At 42.2% G+C, this 17,554-nt stretch overlaps 2 protein-coding genes and 1 pseudogene across 3 annotated transcripts in view; 2 read left to right on the top strand and 1 right to left on the bottom strand.

The window, feature by feature from the left end:
- Positions 1-12: 12 nt before the first annotated feature.
- prdm9 (PR domain containing 9) lies at positions 13-8,919 on the top strand (the record flags this gene model as incomplete). Its single annotated transcript, XM_080454671.1, has 7 exons — positions 13-158; positions 2,273-2,354; positions 3,120-3,203; positions 3,477-3,754; positions 4,231-4,298; positions 5,434-5,630; positions 6,590-8,919. Exons 2-7 carry the CDS (start codon positions 2,273-2,275, stop codon positions 8,917-8,919), a joined length of 3,039 nt encoding a protein of 1,012 aa, XP_080310797.1. The 5' UTR covers positions 13-158.
- A 2,848-nt stretch (positions 8,920-11,767) lies between these two features.
- On the top strand, positions 11,768-16,944 carry LOC308105156 (histone-lysine N-methyltransferase PRDM9-like; the record flags this gene model as incomplete). Its single annotated transcript, XM_080455787.1, has 5 exons — positions 11,768-11,841; positions 13,459-13,540; positions 14,224-14,331; positions 15,962-16,239; positions 16,873-16,944. The coding sequence occupies exons 2-5, from the start codon at positions 13,459-13,461 to the stop codon at positions 16,942-16,944; spliced, it is 540 nt and encodes a 179-aa protein (XP_080311913.1). The 5' UTR covers positions 11,768-11,841.
- A 592-nt stretch (positions 16,945-17,536) lies between these two features.
- Positions 17,537-17,554, bottom strand: part of LOC308105155 (neurabin-2-like) — a 47,776-nt pseudogene continuing 47,758 nt past the window's right edge. The window contains exon 12 of the transcript XR_013935015.1: positions 17,537-17,550. The product of XR_013935015.1 is annotated as a neurabin-2-like (transcript). The remainder of the gene's footprint in view (positions 17,551-17,554) is intronic.

The raw sequence follows: 17,554 nt of genomic DNA, 5'->3' as shown, positions 1-17,554 counted from the left end.
CTGGGCGGGTTTACCGGGCTGGTTGTGAAGAAGGAGCTTTAAAAAGGCGGCCAGAAAGCAAGCGCTTACACATTTATAACTAATTTCAACATTTATATACTTTCTCCCTGACCCTTTGGACGACATATGGTGACAGAAGGTGGACGTTAACCGTCAAGGTAAATATTAATCCGCAATTGTTTGTTGAACGAGGTTTTTACGTTGAGGCTGAAGTTAGCTTCTTAGCTTAGCTTGTGGTTTAGCTAACTTGGCGACGTTAGCATGTTAGCAAGACGGCTGTGATCAGAGAGTTGCCATGTTGGCTTTTATTATAAGTGACTTTGAGCTTCTTTTTCTGTAAAGTTGCTTGTAAACATTGGTAGTTGTGGGTTCACTTGGTTGCGGTTTTCTGGGCTTGTTTCTACTTTCTAACGTGTAGTTGCTTATCTGTGCTTGTTTTTTGGGCCCTTTTTATTTGGGGCTGTATCCAATTTTTTGATTCTTATTTAAACAAGTGTTTTTTTTTAATATTTACACAAATGTTTTGTGCCACAGGGGAGCATTTGTGTTTGAATATTTCAAAAAAGATTCCTAATGTTCCACATTTTATTGCAAGAACTTTTGAAAGATCTGTTTTTTTTTTCAAATGGCCGATGCATGTAGGTTTAGAGCGAGCAGAGGCAAGGTTTAGGGGGAAAAGCGCAAAAGAAGATATAGGCCACATGAGCGCCTAATCGCCTGTCTTTTGCGCTTTTTTTCCTAGACCTCGTTGCTTGTTTCTCTCTCAAAATATGGCAACACCGGCTATGATTGTAAACAAGTTGGATAGATTAGAATTTAATGTGATTATGAAGATGATGATGTTTTTTTTAATTTTGATATTTTCTAATTGTTTTTATCGAACAACGTTTTGACGCTAAAGTTAGCTTGTAGCTTAGCTTGTGGTTTAGCTAACTTGGTGACGTTAGCATGTTAGCAACCTGACGGCTATGATTCAGAGTCATGTAAACTAGTTAAATAGATCTGATTAATGTGATGATGAAGATATTTTAACACAGTTTCTCAACGAGGGGTCCAGGCCCTCCAGGGACCACCAAATGGACCCCTTTACGGCTCTGTAGGGTGTACAAATGGAACCAAATCTGGACGCTTACGGGTCCATTTGGTTCTATTTGTAAACTCTCAAGAGTTAAATGAACATGCTTTTTACGTGATTGAATGTGAATCGTATTCGTACAAACGTAAATACTATATATATATATATATATATATATATATATATATATATATATATATATATATATATATATATATATATATATATATATATATATATATATATATATATATAATACGCGCTTTTTCTGAGTTTTGTAGATCGGGTTCCCAGATATTTTCTTATTAAAAAGTGGCCCTAATGCATACTAAACTGGGGGTCCTTGACTCCTTGAAATGAAAACGTTTGAGAATCACCACTAAACTTCTTAATGAATTGGATTAAATACACAGGACCACAATGGAAACAAGCCCCTAGGGGCTTTTTGTGTTATGATATCGTCTTAACAATCATATCATTGTAAACCGTCAGTGGGGGCTTAATGCCAGGGCTATGGGTGCTGCAGCACAGGGCATCAGTCTTGGGAGGGGGGCGGGATGAAGACTCTATCGCCGCAAGAGCGCCGAAATTTTGAATGACTGCTGAAGGAGCGCTCAAACCATGAGACGCGCCACTTTTACGCGCTGCGGTGCACCGAAACGGGTCGTAGCACAAAACCGTACCTCTGTACAATCTGCAAACTGTGATTAAAGTATTCAATCAAAAACTAAACTGGAACCAATCTACACTGTAAAACCCTCAGTGCTTGTGCTTATTTAACCCAGAGAGTGCACAAACCCATGGCACTCATGTAACCAATTACAGACCCGTAAAATAGTCAATTTGGACCGCTGGTGGTCCCCGGGCCTGGCGTTGAGAACCAGACAGTGCTTTAATTCATTGATTGCTCATAGAATCTCCTGTTGTATTGTTAACTAACTAGCTAGAGACATTGTTATGATGATGCTAGCGATTGACCCAAGATATAAGTACCATGCATACATATCTTGGTCACTCGCGCTCTTGTGTTTTTTTTACTTAGTTTTGTTTTCTTGGCCACTGTTGTGATGTAGATGGTATGTTATGTAAACGGATGCTAGGTTCATTGTTTACCTGGTATATCCTATAGTTTCAATCTGAATGTACATTGAAACACGTGATGATGATGATGATGATGATGATTTTTGTTTTTCATAGATGTCAGCTAGAGGCAATGTGGAGGTGTGGGTGGACGCCACCGAGGAGGTGATTGCATCAGAAGAATGCCACACCTCTACAGGTAAGAAGAACGCATGTTGTAATAATATTGGGGTTGAGACCCGGTTCCAGGAACCGGGTCCAACATTGAGGAACCGGAATCGGTCCAATCACATTGGTACCGTTTCCGTAACCGCGTTTTATCACACTGTCAGAGCTGGTATGTGGTATCCTACTACTATTATCTGATTTCTATATATGTGATGATTTACCTTTCTATTGTAAGTCACTCTTGGATAATGCCTAAATTGTAAACTAAATCTATTAGTCTGATCGCCATTTTATGCGGCAGTGTCATGTAAAAACTGAAAAAAATATCTCACAAACGCATCACGTTGGCAGCTTGCATGTAGATCTGCTACTTCTTGGATTAAAAATAGATTATCTCATGAACAGATTAGTTTGATTAACTGTTGCACAGCTAATAGAATCCACACACAGTTTATAGAAAGATTGATATGATGACATACATACAGTATGGAACTTTATCCATAGGTGATCGAAATGTTGATCTTGCAAACGGTGGGAGTTCTAAAGTTCTAATCTAAACCAGTGGTTAAATATCAAGCACCCCCATGTTTATACGCATTAGGCCACAAACCCTCATTTGATAAATGTTTATCTCAGACCCAACCCCAAGAGTATACTAGGTTCCAGTTGTACACTCTTGGAGTTACAGACCTGTAAATGTCAATTTGGTTCTTAGCTTTTTACTAATATTACATAAACCATGATGTCAGGTTTATTGTTTCATAACATTGCTTTCTGTATTGATCTTTGCATACAGTTATGGAACCTACGGACACTCCCATTCAGAAGTTACTGGACACCATGGTTCATGAAGGAGAAGGTTTCTTTGATGATGGCTTCTGTAAGCAAGACATTTATTTATTTATTATTCATATCACAGCAGCTAAAAGTTGGAGTATTTTTTATTTGCTTTGTTAAAAGCAGTGTAGTGTTTAGATTTCAAGTACTTTTACTTTTGTACTGTCAGTATATTTTGATGCAAGTACTTTGTTCTCGAGTAACATTTTGAATACAGGACTTTTACTTTAGCAGAGTTACAAATAAAAAGTAACAATACCACAATGTAAAAAATGCTTTTGTCAAAAACTGAGTGCTTCTCCTACCACTGTCGCAGATTGCAACGAATGCCGCTCCATGTTCCAACACCTGACTGATCCTAGTACCATCAACGGCCCTTCCTTCATTCTGGACTCCCCCACCATCATGGGTGGCCCCCAGAGGGCGCTCCTCTCCCTGCCCCATGGACTGATGATAGCTAGGTCCAGCATTCCCGGCGCAGGGCTGGGCGTGGTGAACCAGGGACCCACCGTGTCCCCAGGGATGCATTTTGGTCCATATGAGGGCGAAGTGACCACGAGGGCGGATGCGATGGGAAGTGAATACTCCTGGGAGGTGAGGCTACACATTGCTATTATTATCATATACTTTTATTATAGGTGTATGTAAAGTAAAATATGGCCCCTTAACTCATTGAGTGACAGAATTAATTAAGTCAGCCAGTGCCAGCGTATTTGACGAAAATTGGCACTGAAGGAGTAGTTAACCCCAAACATTTCTGTCAGTTCAACACCCCAGTGAGTTTTTTGTTTCTGTCGCATTCCTAAGTCAATAATTTGAGTGAATAATTTGAGTGAATAATTTGCCGGAGTCTCCTACTGGAGACTCCGGCAGAGTTCAAGGCTTCATGGGGTGTGTAATTGATAGAAAATAAGTCGTGTTTTGGGTGAACTACTCGAAGTGGTTAGTTAATCTTAAAACTTGGCACATAGGTCCAACTATTTACTATAATCATATATGTTCTACTAGTCATTTGAATGTGTATACGCCCTAACCTTGAATATTTTGTCTATTTGTTGTGTTTTCTGTAGATTTGCAAAGGTAAAGACAAGTGGGAGTACATTGATGGTGCCAGTGAAATGCATTCCAACTGGATGAGGTAAATAGTTTGTTTGTCTGCTTGTGTGGATCATCAATTGTTCAAATGGACTGGAGTGTCTAGCAGTTTACAGGATCAGCATCATGGATTTATGAAAGCTACTGTTTATGTTGCAGTTTACTACACAGGATTGTATTTTTATTGTAGTGTGTGTGTGTGTGTGTGTGTGTGCTGCATTATTATGCTTTATTTAGCGAGGAGAGATGACAGAGAAACGGGACACATGACAGGAGCTAGATTCAAACCAGTACAGTGTCCTGGCAACTCGCTATGAGAGTATGGTCAGTGCACTAACTGGCTGAGCCACCAGGGGGTGATCTTTGTACAGAATTCTAAAATAGTTTGTACTGGGTTAGGGTTTTAGAATCACTGTGTTCATCATTATTATTATTGTTGCATGGATTAAAGTTCTCAGTCGCCATGACTGATTTCAGTCATTTGGATTCCATACAAGCCAGCATGTCTTTGAAAGCATGTCGTGCATTAATATTATTATTATTATTATTTTAAGAATAAAGAGTATTTGAAATGATTAAACTAGCAATAGAATACATGTTGAGAAGCGAGATATTTCATTAACCCATTAAGACCTGAAGCCGATTCTACATGTCTCCTAAATCCCAACAGTTTTCTGAAAAACGTATGTTTCTATATCGGTGGTGCTCAATCTTTTTCATGTCAAGGACCCCCAAAATTATATGTATTTGGCCGCAGACCCCCATCAAAATATTTTCTTCCAGGGACCCCCAGAAGCAAAGTTAAAAATGTTCGCTTTAAAAATACACACATTCAAAGATTTGCGCACATTTTCACGATTTTTCAAAAATAGCAGATCTACAAGCTCGTAGCGCGGCACTCGGTGCCGCGCTATGAGCTTGTATATCTGCTATTTTTGAATAGCCCAAAGTGCAAAATAATGCTTTTTAGCTCAAATCTAAAAATGACACAGTTCCAGGTCTTAATGGGTTAAACTAAAAGGCAACGCGTAAATCTGTGTTTGCTTCAACTGGTCGGCCTTATGTAGAACAGCAGCAACATAGGTTTAGAATGATGATACCTAAACATTGTCACATTTTCAGTCACAAGATGTAATTTTTGCTCTATTCCATGATTGTTGATGTTTTTTTTCTCCCAGGTATGTGAACTGTGCTCGCAACGAGCAGGAGAAGAACCTGCTGGTGGTGCAGTACAAGGACAGTGTGATGTTCCACTGCTGCCGCCCCGTCCAGCAGGGAGACGAGCTGCTGGTGTGGCCCAGTGACACTCTGCTCAGCCACCTCAGCCCCGCCTGGAACCAGATCTGGTTCATGAAGCAGACGCCAACCGCTACAGGTACACTTATAATCCTATACTAAACGATCTAATCGATTACAAAAAAGTAATAATTTTGCATGACAACCTTGTGCGACAAAGTATAAAATGACACTTAACCATTTCACTGCCAATCACGTAGATCTACACGAACCGATTTAAAGCCGCCACGTGCCAATCGCGTAGATCTACGTGAAGTGAGAAAAAAATATATATCTTTTTTTCTTTTTTTCTTTTCCAATTTCACCCAAAGACCAAGGAGATATGATTAGATATGATTAGTTGAAGATCTAGACTCCTATCCACTTCCTTGTTAACTTAAAACTTAAAAAGTCTATATTTCGGCTCCTGAGTACTTTTTTTTTTCCAATGAAAAACTCTGGCACTGGCTAAAAAAATATGAAAATACCTCCGGCAGTTAATGTGTTAAGGGGTTACTCGACTCCTTGATATATAAAATAAATACTTATTAAAAAAACACGTTTCTTGATTATTCTAAAAAGATATAGGCCTATAGGAATAATGACTAATAAAATAATTGATAGTGTATCCTGATCGGGTATCCTGTTGCTGATGGTTTTCAGTTTCAGCATGGAGGCTAATGCTTTGGTGGCATTGACTTGCCAGCGTGACCTCTTTAAATTGTATTTTATTTCCTTTAGTTTTTGCGTGTCATGCTCGTTCAAATGTCTTCTTTGCAGTGTTTGCGCTGGTTTATGTACATGCTTCAAATTATGTAGACAACAATATCTAAAAGTATAAACGTTCAGAAAAGGTCACTATACAGGTACCATCATAGACATCACAGTAGTGACAAAGTATAGGAAGTATATCATATATATATATATATACAAAGGAGCTTCTAGGTCTGTTTTTGAAAATTAAAAAAAAAGTTCAACTAGAATATGCACAAAATGGGGACACCAGTTTGAAAGCCGTTCAGTGTGACATTTCTGTTTCATTTGCTTTCACATGTTTAGAGACCACCAGCACATCGATGGCGTCCCAGAACTTCTCCTGTCATCTGTGTCAGCTCCCCTTCACCACGGAGACCTACCTACAGCGCCACACGGAGGAATTCCACACACCGAAGAAGGAGAAAGAGACTCCCACCACATCCGTGGTGGTGCTAGCCGTGGACCAAGACCCCACCAAGCCCAAGCTATGCGCCGATTGCGGGAAGACGTTCAAATACGACCACCACCTCGCAAGGCACCAGCGTTGCGTCCACTCCAACAAGAGACCCTACTGCTGCCCTCTGTGCAGGCGGAGTTTCAGCCAGGCGTCCGGCTTGCTCAGACACCAGCTGGTTCACAGAAAGGCTGGCACTCTGATCAGAGAGGCCTTGGCGGATACCATGCAGAGCGGCTCCATAGAAATAAGTAAAACGGTGGTGGGTGAAATGGAGCAACATGACGACACTGAAGAGCCAGAGGGAATGGAAGGAGATGATGAAATGGAGATGAATGATGACGTTGAGTATACCCCTGATGAGGAGGTGGAAACGGTCAAGGAGAGACGAGCCAAGGCAAGACGAGAAAAGTCCGCCGCCGAGGGAGGCAACACGTGTACAGAGTGTGGGAAGAGCTTCACAAACCTGGGCTATCTTAAGAAGCACAAGCTGACGGTGCACAACAACATACGGCCCTACGTCTGCACTGTGTGTCGCAAGAGCTTCGGACAGCACCACGACCTGGCCAGACACCTGAAGCAGCATAAAGTCAAGAGGGCATTGAAGAAAACGGGCCATTGGTGCGCCAACTGTTCTCTGACGTTTTCTACAGCGGACGCTCTTAAGCAGCACACCAGACTCCTTCACCTTCCAAGGGAAGATCCAGCTGTAAATGCTGCACCCGACGACGATCAAGGTGACGATCCAGACTTCGTCGTAGAGCCTTCCGTGGCTAAAGCCGCCAAAAGCCCGACCAAACGGAGACCACAGAGGCTCGGAGCCAAAAAACGCAAGGGCGCCAAGAGTAAGGCCGCCGCCATAACCAAGCTAATAGCTCCGAAACGTAAGGGCGGCAAGAAGACGGCCGCCACCGACCCTCAAGCGGAGGAGGGCGGCGGTGAACCAGAGGCATCCACAACCAAGCCAGTAGCTCCGAAACGTAAGGGCGGCAAGAAGACTGCTGTCACCGACCCTCAAACGGAGGAGGGCGCTGGTGAAGCGGCGGAGGGCGCTGGTGAAGCGGCGGAGGGCGCTGGTGAAGCAGAGGAGGGCGCTGGTGAAGCAGAGGAGGGCGCTGGTGAAGCGGAGGAGGGCGGTGTTGAAGCGGAGGAGGGCGCCGGTGAAGCGGAGGAGGGCGGCGATGAACCGGAGGAGGAAGGCGATGAACCGGAGGAGGAGGAGGAGGATGAAGAGGAGGAATCCCCTGAGAAAAACGGAGAAGGGAAGCCCCGCAAGTGGTACATCTGCGTTCAGTGTAAAGGCACGTATGAAAGCCCAGGGGAGCTCAAAGCGCACAAGTGCACCGCCACGTCGCACACCTGCATTCAGTGCGGCATGGTGTTTAAAAAATCCGGTTTCCTGAAGAGGCATGAGAGAACGGTGCACGCAGAAGGCGGAAAGTCTTTTACCTGCGATCAGTGCCAAAAGGAGTTCAAAAAGATGAGCAAGCTGAAGCTGCACCAGAAGAACTGCGAGAAGCATCACTACATGTCCGAGCTCTTCCCCTGCAACTTCTGCGAGTTCTCCTTCACGCTGAAGAGCTACCTCCGCAAGCACATCAGGAGACACCACCCCGTGGAGTACATCTCCTGCCCGAACGATGATGACGACGGCGCGGAGGTCGAGGAGGGAGAGAAGCCTAACGTCTGCCCTCACTGCGGGAAGACCTACATCAGCGCCAAACACTTCAAAGCCCACGCCTGTTTCCAGGAGATGAGGGTGGTGTTCTTGTGCACGGATTGCGGCAAGGGCTTCTCCAACCACTACGGTCTCAAGCAGCACCAGCGGATCCACACCGGGGAGAAGCCGTACAAGTGCCCCCACTGCGCCAAAGGCTTCTCCTACGTGGGCCAGCTCAACGTGCACATCAGGACGCACACGGGAGAGAAGCCCTACCTGTGCACCCACTGCGGCGAGAGCTTCCGCCAGTCGGGAGACCTGAAGCGCCACGAGAGGAAGCACACGGGGGTCAAGCCCCACAATTGCCCGAACTGTTTTAAGAGCTTCAGCCGCCTGCAGAGTCTCAAAGCTCATCAAATGCTGCACCTGGGGCAGAGGAAGTTCAAGTGTACCCAGTGTCCCAGGAGCTTTTCAAGAAACTACCACCTCAGAAGACACCATCAGAAAATGCACTCTTAAATTGCTAGCTAATTTAAGAGTGCATTTTCTGATGGTGTTGGCTGGCTTAATATTTTTTTTTCTTTCCTTTTTTTTAGTTCCTTTAAAATCATATGACCCAAGTGTTGCCTGTGGCTAAATAAACTGTACTGCGTGAAGCCATTCGTGATCATGTGCTTCATCAAGGGCTGCATAGAAGTCTTGAATGTTCAATGAAAAGGCTTTTTCCTCCTTGTTAAATGATGTTAATGTAATTAGTCCTTACCAATGCTCATTGTAAGATGGCTCCACTTCCATCTACTCACTGTCTCAGAGTTGGGCTGTGGACAGCCAATCACATCATTGATTGGTATTCTAAGCTAATAGAAAGAGTCTTTCTCTTCATGGAAAGTTGGCATGCTGAAATGGAATCCATTGGTTTGCATCAGTTTAAAAAACGGTTGAAATGACCAAACCTGAACTGTCCACAGCCATCCTCTGAGAAACATAGCAAGTAGACAGAAATGGTTAAAATGAGCATTAGTGAGGACCAATTACGTATATGAAGATAAGATTGAAAATGGTTGAAGTGCTCCTTCCCCTTTTAGACCTGTTGTAAACGTATAAGTCTTTATACCTTTCAATCCGGGAAAGCATTTGTGTCATTTCATGTTTCTTTCTGCTACTGCAGCTATGAAATAATTTATTTAGTGAGCATTGACAATTCTGTAAAGTTTTTCAGAAAACTGTTAGGATTTAGAAGGCGTTTTTAGAATCGGCCTCGGGTCTAAAAATGTGTTAACTACTTTCAACCTGGAAGCTGAAAACTTTCAAATGGAAAAAAAAGGTCAAAAATAGCCAATCTACAAGCTCACACTGTGACTATTTTAGCAATTCATCATACGTTTAAGAGTGGCTTAAGTATGTTAAGAGGATATCCTATTTAAAGCAAGGCATTTTGATTAGAAAAATGAATATGTTACAGAAGTTATTGTGTGCAATCATGTAACGGTAACTTACTTGCAGCTTAATTTTCCTCCCTGGTGAAAGTAATTCTGAAAATAAAAATGACCAACTACCATCACTGTTGACCATTTATTCCACAAAACATAGAATGCAAAGCATGTGCCCTGTACAAGCCTCAACATTATGAAAATACTCATGCCCATTTTTTTTGATTTATTTACAATTTGTAATCGTAACCTTTTTTTAAGTCCTCCCGTTCGTACTATATACATGATTCTTGATCCAGTGAACCTCACAACGGAAGTTCGATGAAATACATGGCAGTGAATGGAGCCGGCCAGACCAGCTCATGAACCAACACTATTTCTGAACGATAGCGACCTTTGTCATATAATCGGTTCAGGAATATTAAAGACATATCACAGGTTGTTTTCTAATCACTTGCTTTTTGATGTGCACAGTACATAATTATATTGAGGCATCTAAACAGCGGCAGGTATCATTTCTGGCTTGGGAGTTATCGCGAGATTTGATTGCCAGACAGGAAATGGCGGACAGTCTCGTGATACTTTGGCCATTCAGAAACACTTTGTGCTCTTTAGATACCTCTATAAAATTAAACAGTTTACACATCGAAAAGCAACACAGTTGAAAACAATGTGTGATATGTCTTATTTTCCTGAGCAGAGTATTTTATCTGGGACAGAGAAAGGTAGATAAAGTAAATTTTCTCCTGATTTATCTCACTGAAAAAAGCCACTTTGGTATGAAAATCTTGGGAAGATTGTGTGGCTTGTGGTGAATGAGTCCCATGTTTAGTTCAGTCACCATGGATCTAAAGAATGGTTCAGAAGCTGTGTTCATGTTCACTCTAATATTGGAATGTATTAATACTCATAATAAAGAATGGTTCAGAAGCTGTGTTCACGTTCACTCTTCCAATGGAATTAATACTCAAAATAATAATAAATGTTTCAGAAGCTGTGTTCACGTTCACTCGGAACGTTCACTCACTTGGAATTAAAAGATTCCAACCTGCTTCCGGTCTCCTAAAAAGGCGGCCGCCTACGTCACGCAGACGCGGGAAGTTAACCGGAGGTGGTGAGTCTGGCAATTTTCGTCTTGGAGGAAGCTGGGTAGAAGAAGTCCCTGCAGCAGTGTTGCCAAGTCCGCCGCTTATTTACTGCAACTTTTTCGCTTGTTTTTCGAGGTGAGATGTGGCTTATTTCTCTCACAAGAGTTGGCAACAACGCTATGGCAAGAGATGTTTATGTACAGCAGCTGTGTGTCGTTCCGAAAGAGGCTAAACTAGAGAACCCCAACATTTGTACACTTTCAAATCCTCAGTGCTTATTTAACTCCGAGTGCACTAACCAAATGCACCAATCTAACCAATTACAGACCCATAAAAGGGTCCATTTAGACTGCTGGTGGTCTCCGGGCCTGGCGTTGAGAACCAGTGCTTTAATTCATAGATTGTTCATACTAGGATCTGTTGAATGTTGTATTGTTAGCTAGCCTAGCCCTGGTTCAGAGCATTTAGTGAGTGCTCTCTAACGCTCTGCCAGGCGCGCTGCTCTGCGCATAGACCACGAGGTCTCCAACTTTAGTAAAAAATAAATAAATAAAGACATCGATTTTGGTACTCATCGAAGCAAAACCTGTTTTGTTTTGTTGAAAGTCTATTCTCCAGTGTGGGGAGCCTCTCAGGAGCCCACCTGCTCTGTATAATACACTTTATGGGCAGAAAATAAAAAATGTCCGCCTGACAGGAAATTATATAATTTGCTCCACTGCGCCCTCTACAGATCTGCTCAATGGTAATTTTATATTGACCAGATCTGTAGAGGGCGCAGTGGAGCAAATACAACAATTCCGTCTGGCGGACATGTTTAATTTTCTGCCCCCAAAAGGGTATTATACAGAGAAGGTGGGGTCCTGAGACTTCTCCCACCCTGGAGAATAGCCTTTCAACAACTCAAAACAGCCTTTGTTTCGGTGAGTAGCGAAATAGTTGTTTATTTTTTACTAAAGACAGAGACCTCGCACGGCAGTGGAATATTGGGTCTATGAGCAGAGTAGCGCGCCTGGCAGAGCGTTAGAGAGAAGGACCAGAGCTAGCTAGCTAGGGACAGTGTGGTGATGATGCTCATGCTAGCGATTGACCAAGATTATAAGTACCATGCAGACATATCTTGGTCACTCGCTCTATTGTTTTTGTTTCTTAGGTTTGTTTTCTTGGCCACAATGTATAATGATGTAATTTAGATAGTATGTTGTCATGTAAACAGATGCTAGCTTCATTGTTTACCTGGTATCCTATAAACCAGTGGTTCTCAAACCTGTGGGCCGGGAGTCCCAGGGGGGTTCCCACATGATTTTTGGAGGGGTCCCCAAATCACAGTGAAGTGACAATATAAGGCCTTTTTAATATCTCTTTAATATCTATAATAAGAAATAAAGCCATTACTGCATCAAACTATGCTATGAAAACTGTCAGATAATATAAGAAAGAGGCAAACATTTTTGAAAATAGCCGATCTACAAGCTCACAACGCCTCACAATGCAAGGCGTTGAGAGCTTGTAGATGTGCTATTTTCACAGTATTTATCTGTGGAACCGAGTCAAACAAAATGTAATGCCTCAACTCCTACGATTCCAAGTGCTTAATAGGGTGGGGGGTCCCCAGTTCAAATATGATTATTTTGGGGGGTCCCCAGTTCAAAGATGATTATTTTGTCGGGTCCCCAGTTCAAATATGATTATTTTGGGAGGTCAGCCTGAAAAGGTTGAGAACCACTGCTATAGACAGATGCTAGGTTCTTGGTTTACCTTTCTGCATGTATGTTCTATGTATGTGATTGATTGCCTTGCTTATTGTAACTCAGTCACTCTGGATAGGAGCGTCTGCTAGATGCATAAATTGTATTGATGATGATAATGTTCTTCATAGATTCTACAGTTGTAATGTCAAGTAGAGCAGTGGTTCTCAAAGTGTGTTTCGGGGGACCCCCAGGGGTCCTTGAGGTGGGTTCCAGGGGGTCCCCACTCGCCAGCAATGGGTTAGGGTAATAAAGGGCATAAAAATCAGTTTAACCACTTAAACACATCATCTATTTGAAAATAGCCGATAATGTACAAGATCACGTCACGAGTGATGCGACTCGTTGTGAGCTTGTAGATCTGCTATTTTCAAAGAATCTTGGAAGAAATGTGACTAATTTGTCCCTGGCACAAAATATTTTCAGGTGGGGGTCTGCGGCCAAAAACCAAAAGCTGTCGGGCAGAGACCTCTTATCTCCATAAACGTTTTGTGTTTTTTCGTAAATTAACGCCCCTACTTGATCATACCGTACAGCGTCACACAAATAGTAGCAGATCCACAAGCTCGAAACGCGGCGCGAACTCCGCAAAGCGACGCTTTTTGAGCTTGTAGATGTGCTACTTTTTGCTGTTTGTGAATTTGAATCCTGAAAAGTAACAGTTTTGGACATATATGAGGTCTCCACCCGACAGAGACGATATTAATTTGGGGGTCCTAGTAGACATGAAAAGGTTTGAAGTAGGCTGTGTGGAGGACATGATGATGATGATAATGATTTTGTTCTTCATAGATGTCAGCTAGAGGCAATGTGGAGGTGTGGGTGGACGCCACCGAGGAGGTGATTGCATCAGAAGAATGCCACACCTCTACAGGTAAGAAGAACACGTGTTCTAATAATGATTGGGGTTGGGACCCAGAACCGGGTCCAACATTGAGGAACCAGAATCGGTCAAATCACACTTGGAACCGTTTCCGGAACCGCGTTTTATCACACTGTCCAGGGGTTGACACTAAGGTCTCAGAGGCACTTGCCCGTCGGGCAAGTACAGGTCATGTTCTACTTGCCCAAAGGTAAGTTAATCGTCCATTATAAAATGATGGTAAAATTTGCGCCTGTAGAACACATTAATGTTCAATTCAATCGATAACTGTCGAGTGGTCATTTTGAAAAACTAGAATGAGTGCAACTGCTAGTTGTAAAAAGGTAGCATTATTGTTCTTAAAAAATAGCCAATATTTAATGAAGACTGACTGCACTTGCCCGTCGGGCAGCCTGAAAGCAAACCCCACTTGCCCGAACGTTTTATTTACTTGCCACGAGCAGTCTGGCAACCGTTAGTGTCAACCCCTGCTGTCAGAGCTGGTATATGGACTTCACTCCAAGACCCCACTCTAAGAGTATACTTAGGTTCCATTTGTACACTCTTTGAGTTACAGACCTGTAAATGTCAATTTGGTTCTTAGCTTTTTACTAATATTACATTAACCATGATGTCAGGTTTATTATGTCATAACATTGCTTTCTGTATTGATGTATTGATCTTTGTGCATACAGTTATGGAACCTACGGACACTCCCATTCAGAAGTTACTGGACACCATGGTTGGAGAAGGAGGAGGAGGAGAAGAAGGAGAAGAAGAAGGTTTCTATGATGATGGCTTCGGTAAGCGAGACATTCATTTATTTATTATTCATATCACAGCAGCTTAAAGTTGGTGTAAAAGTGGTCTTTGTTTTATTTTACATTTTTTATTTGCTGTGTTAAAAAAAAAATCTTGTTATAAATGTTAAAGCTCTATATTCTGATTGTAATCATTACTATAGAGCGTTCAGTAACGGGGGGTCTCCCCGTCTCTCCAGCTCTTTAGTAATACGGAAAATACATTTTCAGGTGGGTTGCCTAATTTCATCCAATCAGGAAAATGATCAGCTTCAATTTTATATTTGATCCGTGTTCCAGTAAAAAAAAAACTCCTCTTTTTCACTCTGTTTGTTTTTGTTTCATCGCTTCCAATTCCACTTGTTTATCCTTTTATGAGTTCTCTCTCCTGATTGGATTAAAGTGGTATCCCGACCTGAAAATGTATTTTCTGTTTCCAAAAGAGTTGGCTACCTCTAAAGGGGGGTCAAAGTGCTACCATTTTCGGTGACCACCCTCTCACCGAGGTGGTTTGAAAACTACAACGTGACGTCACTGAGCCGCGGTGATAAGCGACTCACCACCGCTCACCTCAACCACATCTCTCTGCTTTTACTGACCGACATCACCGGACTATGAGCACCTAGTACATACATGGGCAACTGGCGGCCCGGGGGGGCCACATGCGGCCCCCACCTTCACTTAATGCGGCCCGCAGGCTAATATCGAAATACTGATATATTATTGATTTCAGCTGTCACAATTCCAAACACGACCCGCTTTAATTCCTTCAGTCTATATTAGTAGCTTAATGACTAGTATCAAAATTCTAGCACAAGTACAACTAAATGCATTTGAAATGAAATGAAAACATTTTTTTAGGATTCTAATTCAAAAATAGCAAAAAAAGAAATCAAGATTCCAATTCAAAAATAGCAAAAATAGCAAATCTACAAGCTCAAAACGCGACGCGTTTTGGGCTTGTAGATCGGCTATTTTTGCTACTTTTGTGTGACATAGAATGGCGAAGTACGGCATTAATTAATTTACGAAAAAAGTTAAAATACGGAGATAAGAGGTGTGAGCCCGACAGTATAATATGCAATGTGGCCCTCTGGAGTCAGTGTGGGAATATAATGGCCCTCTCCATCATCAAAGTTTCCCACCCCTGGCCTAGTATCATAATCACCTTTTAGGTGAAACACGTTTCCACCTAAAAGGTGAAAGGGAGATCACCTAAAATGGTAGCACGCAGCCACATTAACACTCTATATAGCATTGATTTCTATCAGAATATAGAGCTAAAAAAAGGTCTTCTGGCTCTCTATAATCTTTGATCAATGTTGGAAAGTAACTGCTTAAGTACGATTTTTTAGGTACTTTTACTTTACTTGAGTATGTACTCCAGTCCATCTCAGAATATTGTACTTTTTTTACTCCACTACAATTGTTAGAAAAGCCTTAGTTACTAATTACTTTCTAGATTTTAGAAAATGGCTGGTGTGAGCTTGTAGATCTGCAAAAACACTTTTTAAGATTTACTTTTGGAACTAGTTCGTTTAGTTAGTATATTTTGATGCCAATACTTTGTACTTTGTTCTTAAGTAACATTTTGAATACAAATCCAAAAATCTGAGTGCTTCTCCTTTGACAGATTGCCACGAATGCCGCTCCATGTTCCAGAACCAATCTGATCCTAATGACATCAACGGCCCTTCCTTCATTCTGGACTCCCCCACCATCATGGGTGGCCCCCAGAGGGCGCTCCTCTCCCTGCCCCATGGACTGATGATGGCTAGGTCCAGCATTCCCAACGCAGGCCTGGGGATCGTGAACCAGGGACCCACCGTGTCCCCGGGGATGCATTTTGGACCATATGAGGGCGAAGTGACCACGAGGGCGGATGCGATGGGAAGTGAATACTCCTGGGAGGTGAGGCTACACATTTGTATTATTATCATATACCTTTTTATTATAGTTGTATGTAAAGTAAAATATGGCCCCTCAACCATTAACGCTGGCATCCCTGTTTTGGGTACATTTTAAAAACTTTTCAAAATGTTCGTATCTTTTTTGAATTTGTGGTATGACAACGTATATATATAGGACTTAAAGGAGTAGCTCACCTCAAAAATGACGTATTTTCTATCAATTACACACCCCATGAAGCCTTGAATTTTTTTTGTTGTCACATTTCTAAGCCAATAATTTAATGACGCAAGTGTCCTACTGGAGACCTCGCCGGAGTTCAAGGCTTCATGGGGTGTAATTGATCGAAAATAAGTCATGTTTTGGGTGAACTACTCCTTTGAGTGGTTAGTTAATCTTCAAACTTGGCACATAGGTCCCACTATTATAATCATACTTTCTACTTTTTAGTCATATGAATATACAGTATATGTTCCTTTGAATTAATGTTGAATATTGTATTGTGTTTTATGTTGACTGGCAAACTTAGCATAATATAGGTCCAACTAGTATAATCATAAATGTTGTACTAGTCATATGAATGTATATACGTCCTAATCTTGAATATTTTGTTCATTTGTTGTGTGTTTTCTGTAGATTTGCAAAGGTAAAGATAAGTGGGAGTACGTTGATGGTGCCAGTGAAATGCATTCCAACTGGATGAGGTAAATAGTTTGTTTGTCTGCTTGTGTGGATAAATTGTTTGCATGGACTGGAGTTTCTAACCGTTTCCAGGATCAGCATTATGGATTTATGAAAGCTACTCGGTTTATGTTGCGGTTTACTACCCAGGATTGTAATTTTATTTTATTTATTATTGTTTTTGTTGTAGTGTGTGTGTGTGTCCTGCATTTTTATGCTTTATTTAGCGAGGAGAGATGACAGAGAAACGGGACACATGACAGGAGCTAGATTCAAACCAGTACACTAAGGGCTCGTACACACTGCAGGAGATTTGGTCCGAGATTGCTGTCGCCGACATTTTTTGGCGCTCGCCGACAAAACCTCCCGATCTGGCGCAGATCGGCCTTTGATCTGCGAGATAATGCTCGCTCTGTGTGAAAGGTTCCGCGAGACGATATGGCCGCGATTATCCGCTCTGCGACGGCTTTCCGACCGTTTTCATATAACTACCATGTTAGATATTCAGCTCTGTCCCAGACAGGACAGCAGACAATATCATACAATATGAACGGGGCTGCGACCACCTTGCGAGGAGATGCACGCTACAGCCAATGAGAGCACATTACAGCCACCGTGGCTAGGGGAGCGTCGCTGG

The sequence above is a fragment of the Gymnoscopelus braueri genome (assembly GCF_963280865.1).
Source record: "Gymnoscopelus braueri genome assembly, chromosome: 17".
NCBI lineage: Eukaryota > Metazoa > Chordata > Actinopteri > Myctophiformes > Myctophidae > Gymnoscopelus > Gymnoscopelus braueri.
This window is presented reverse-complemented; position numbering and strand designations above follow the sequence as displayed.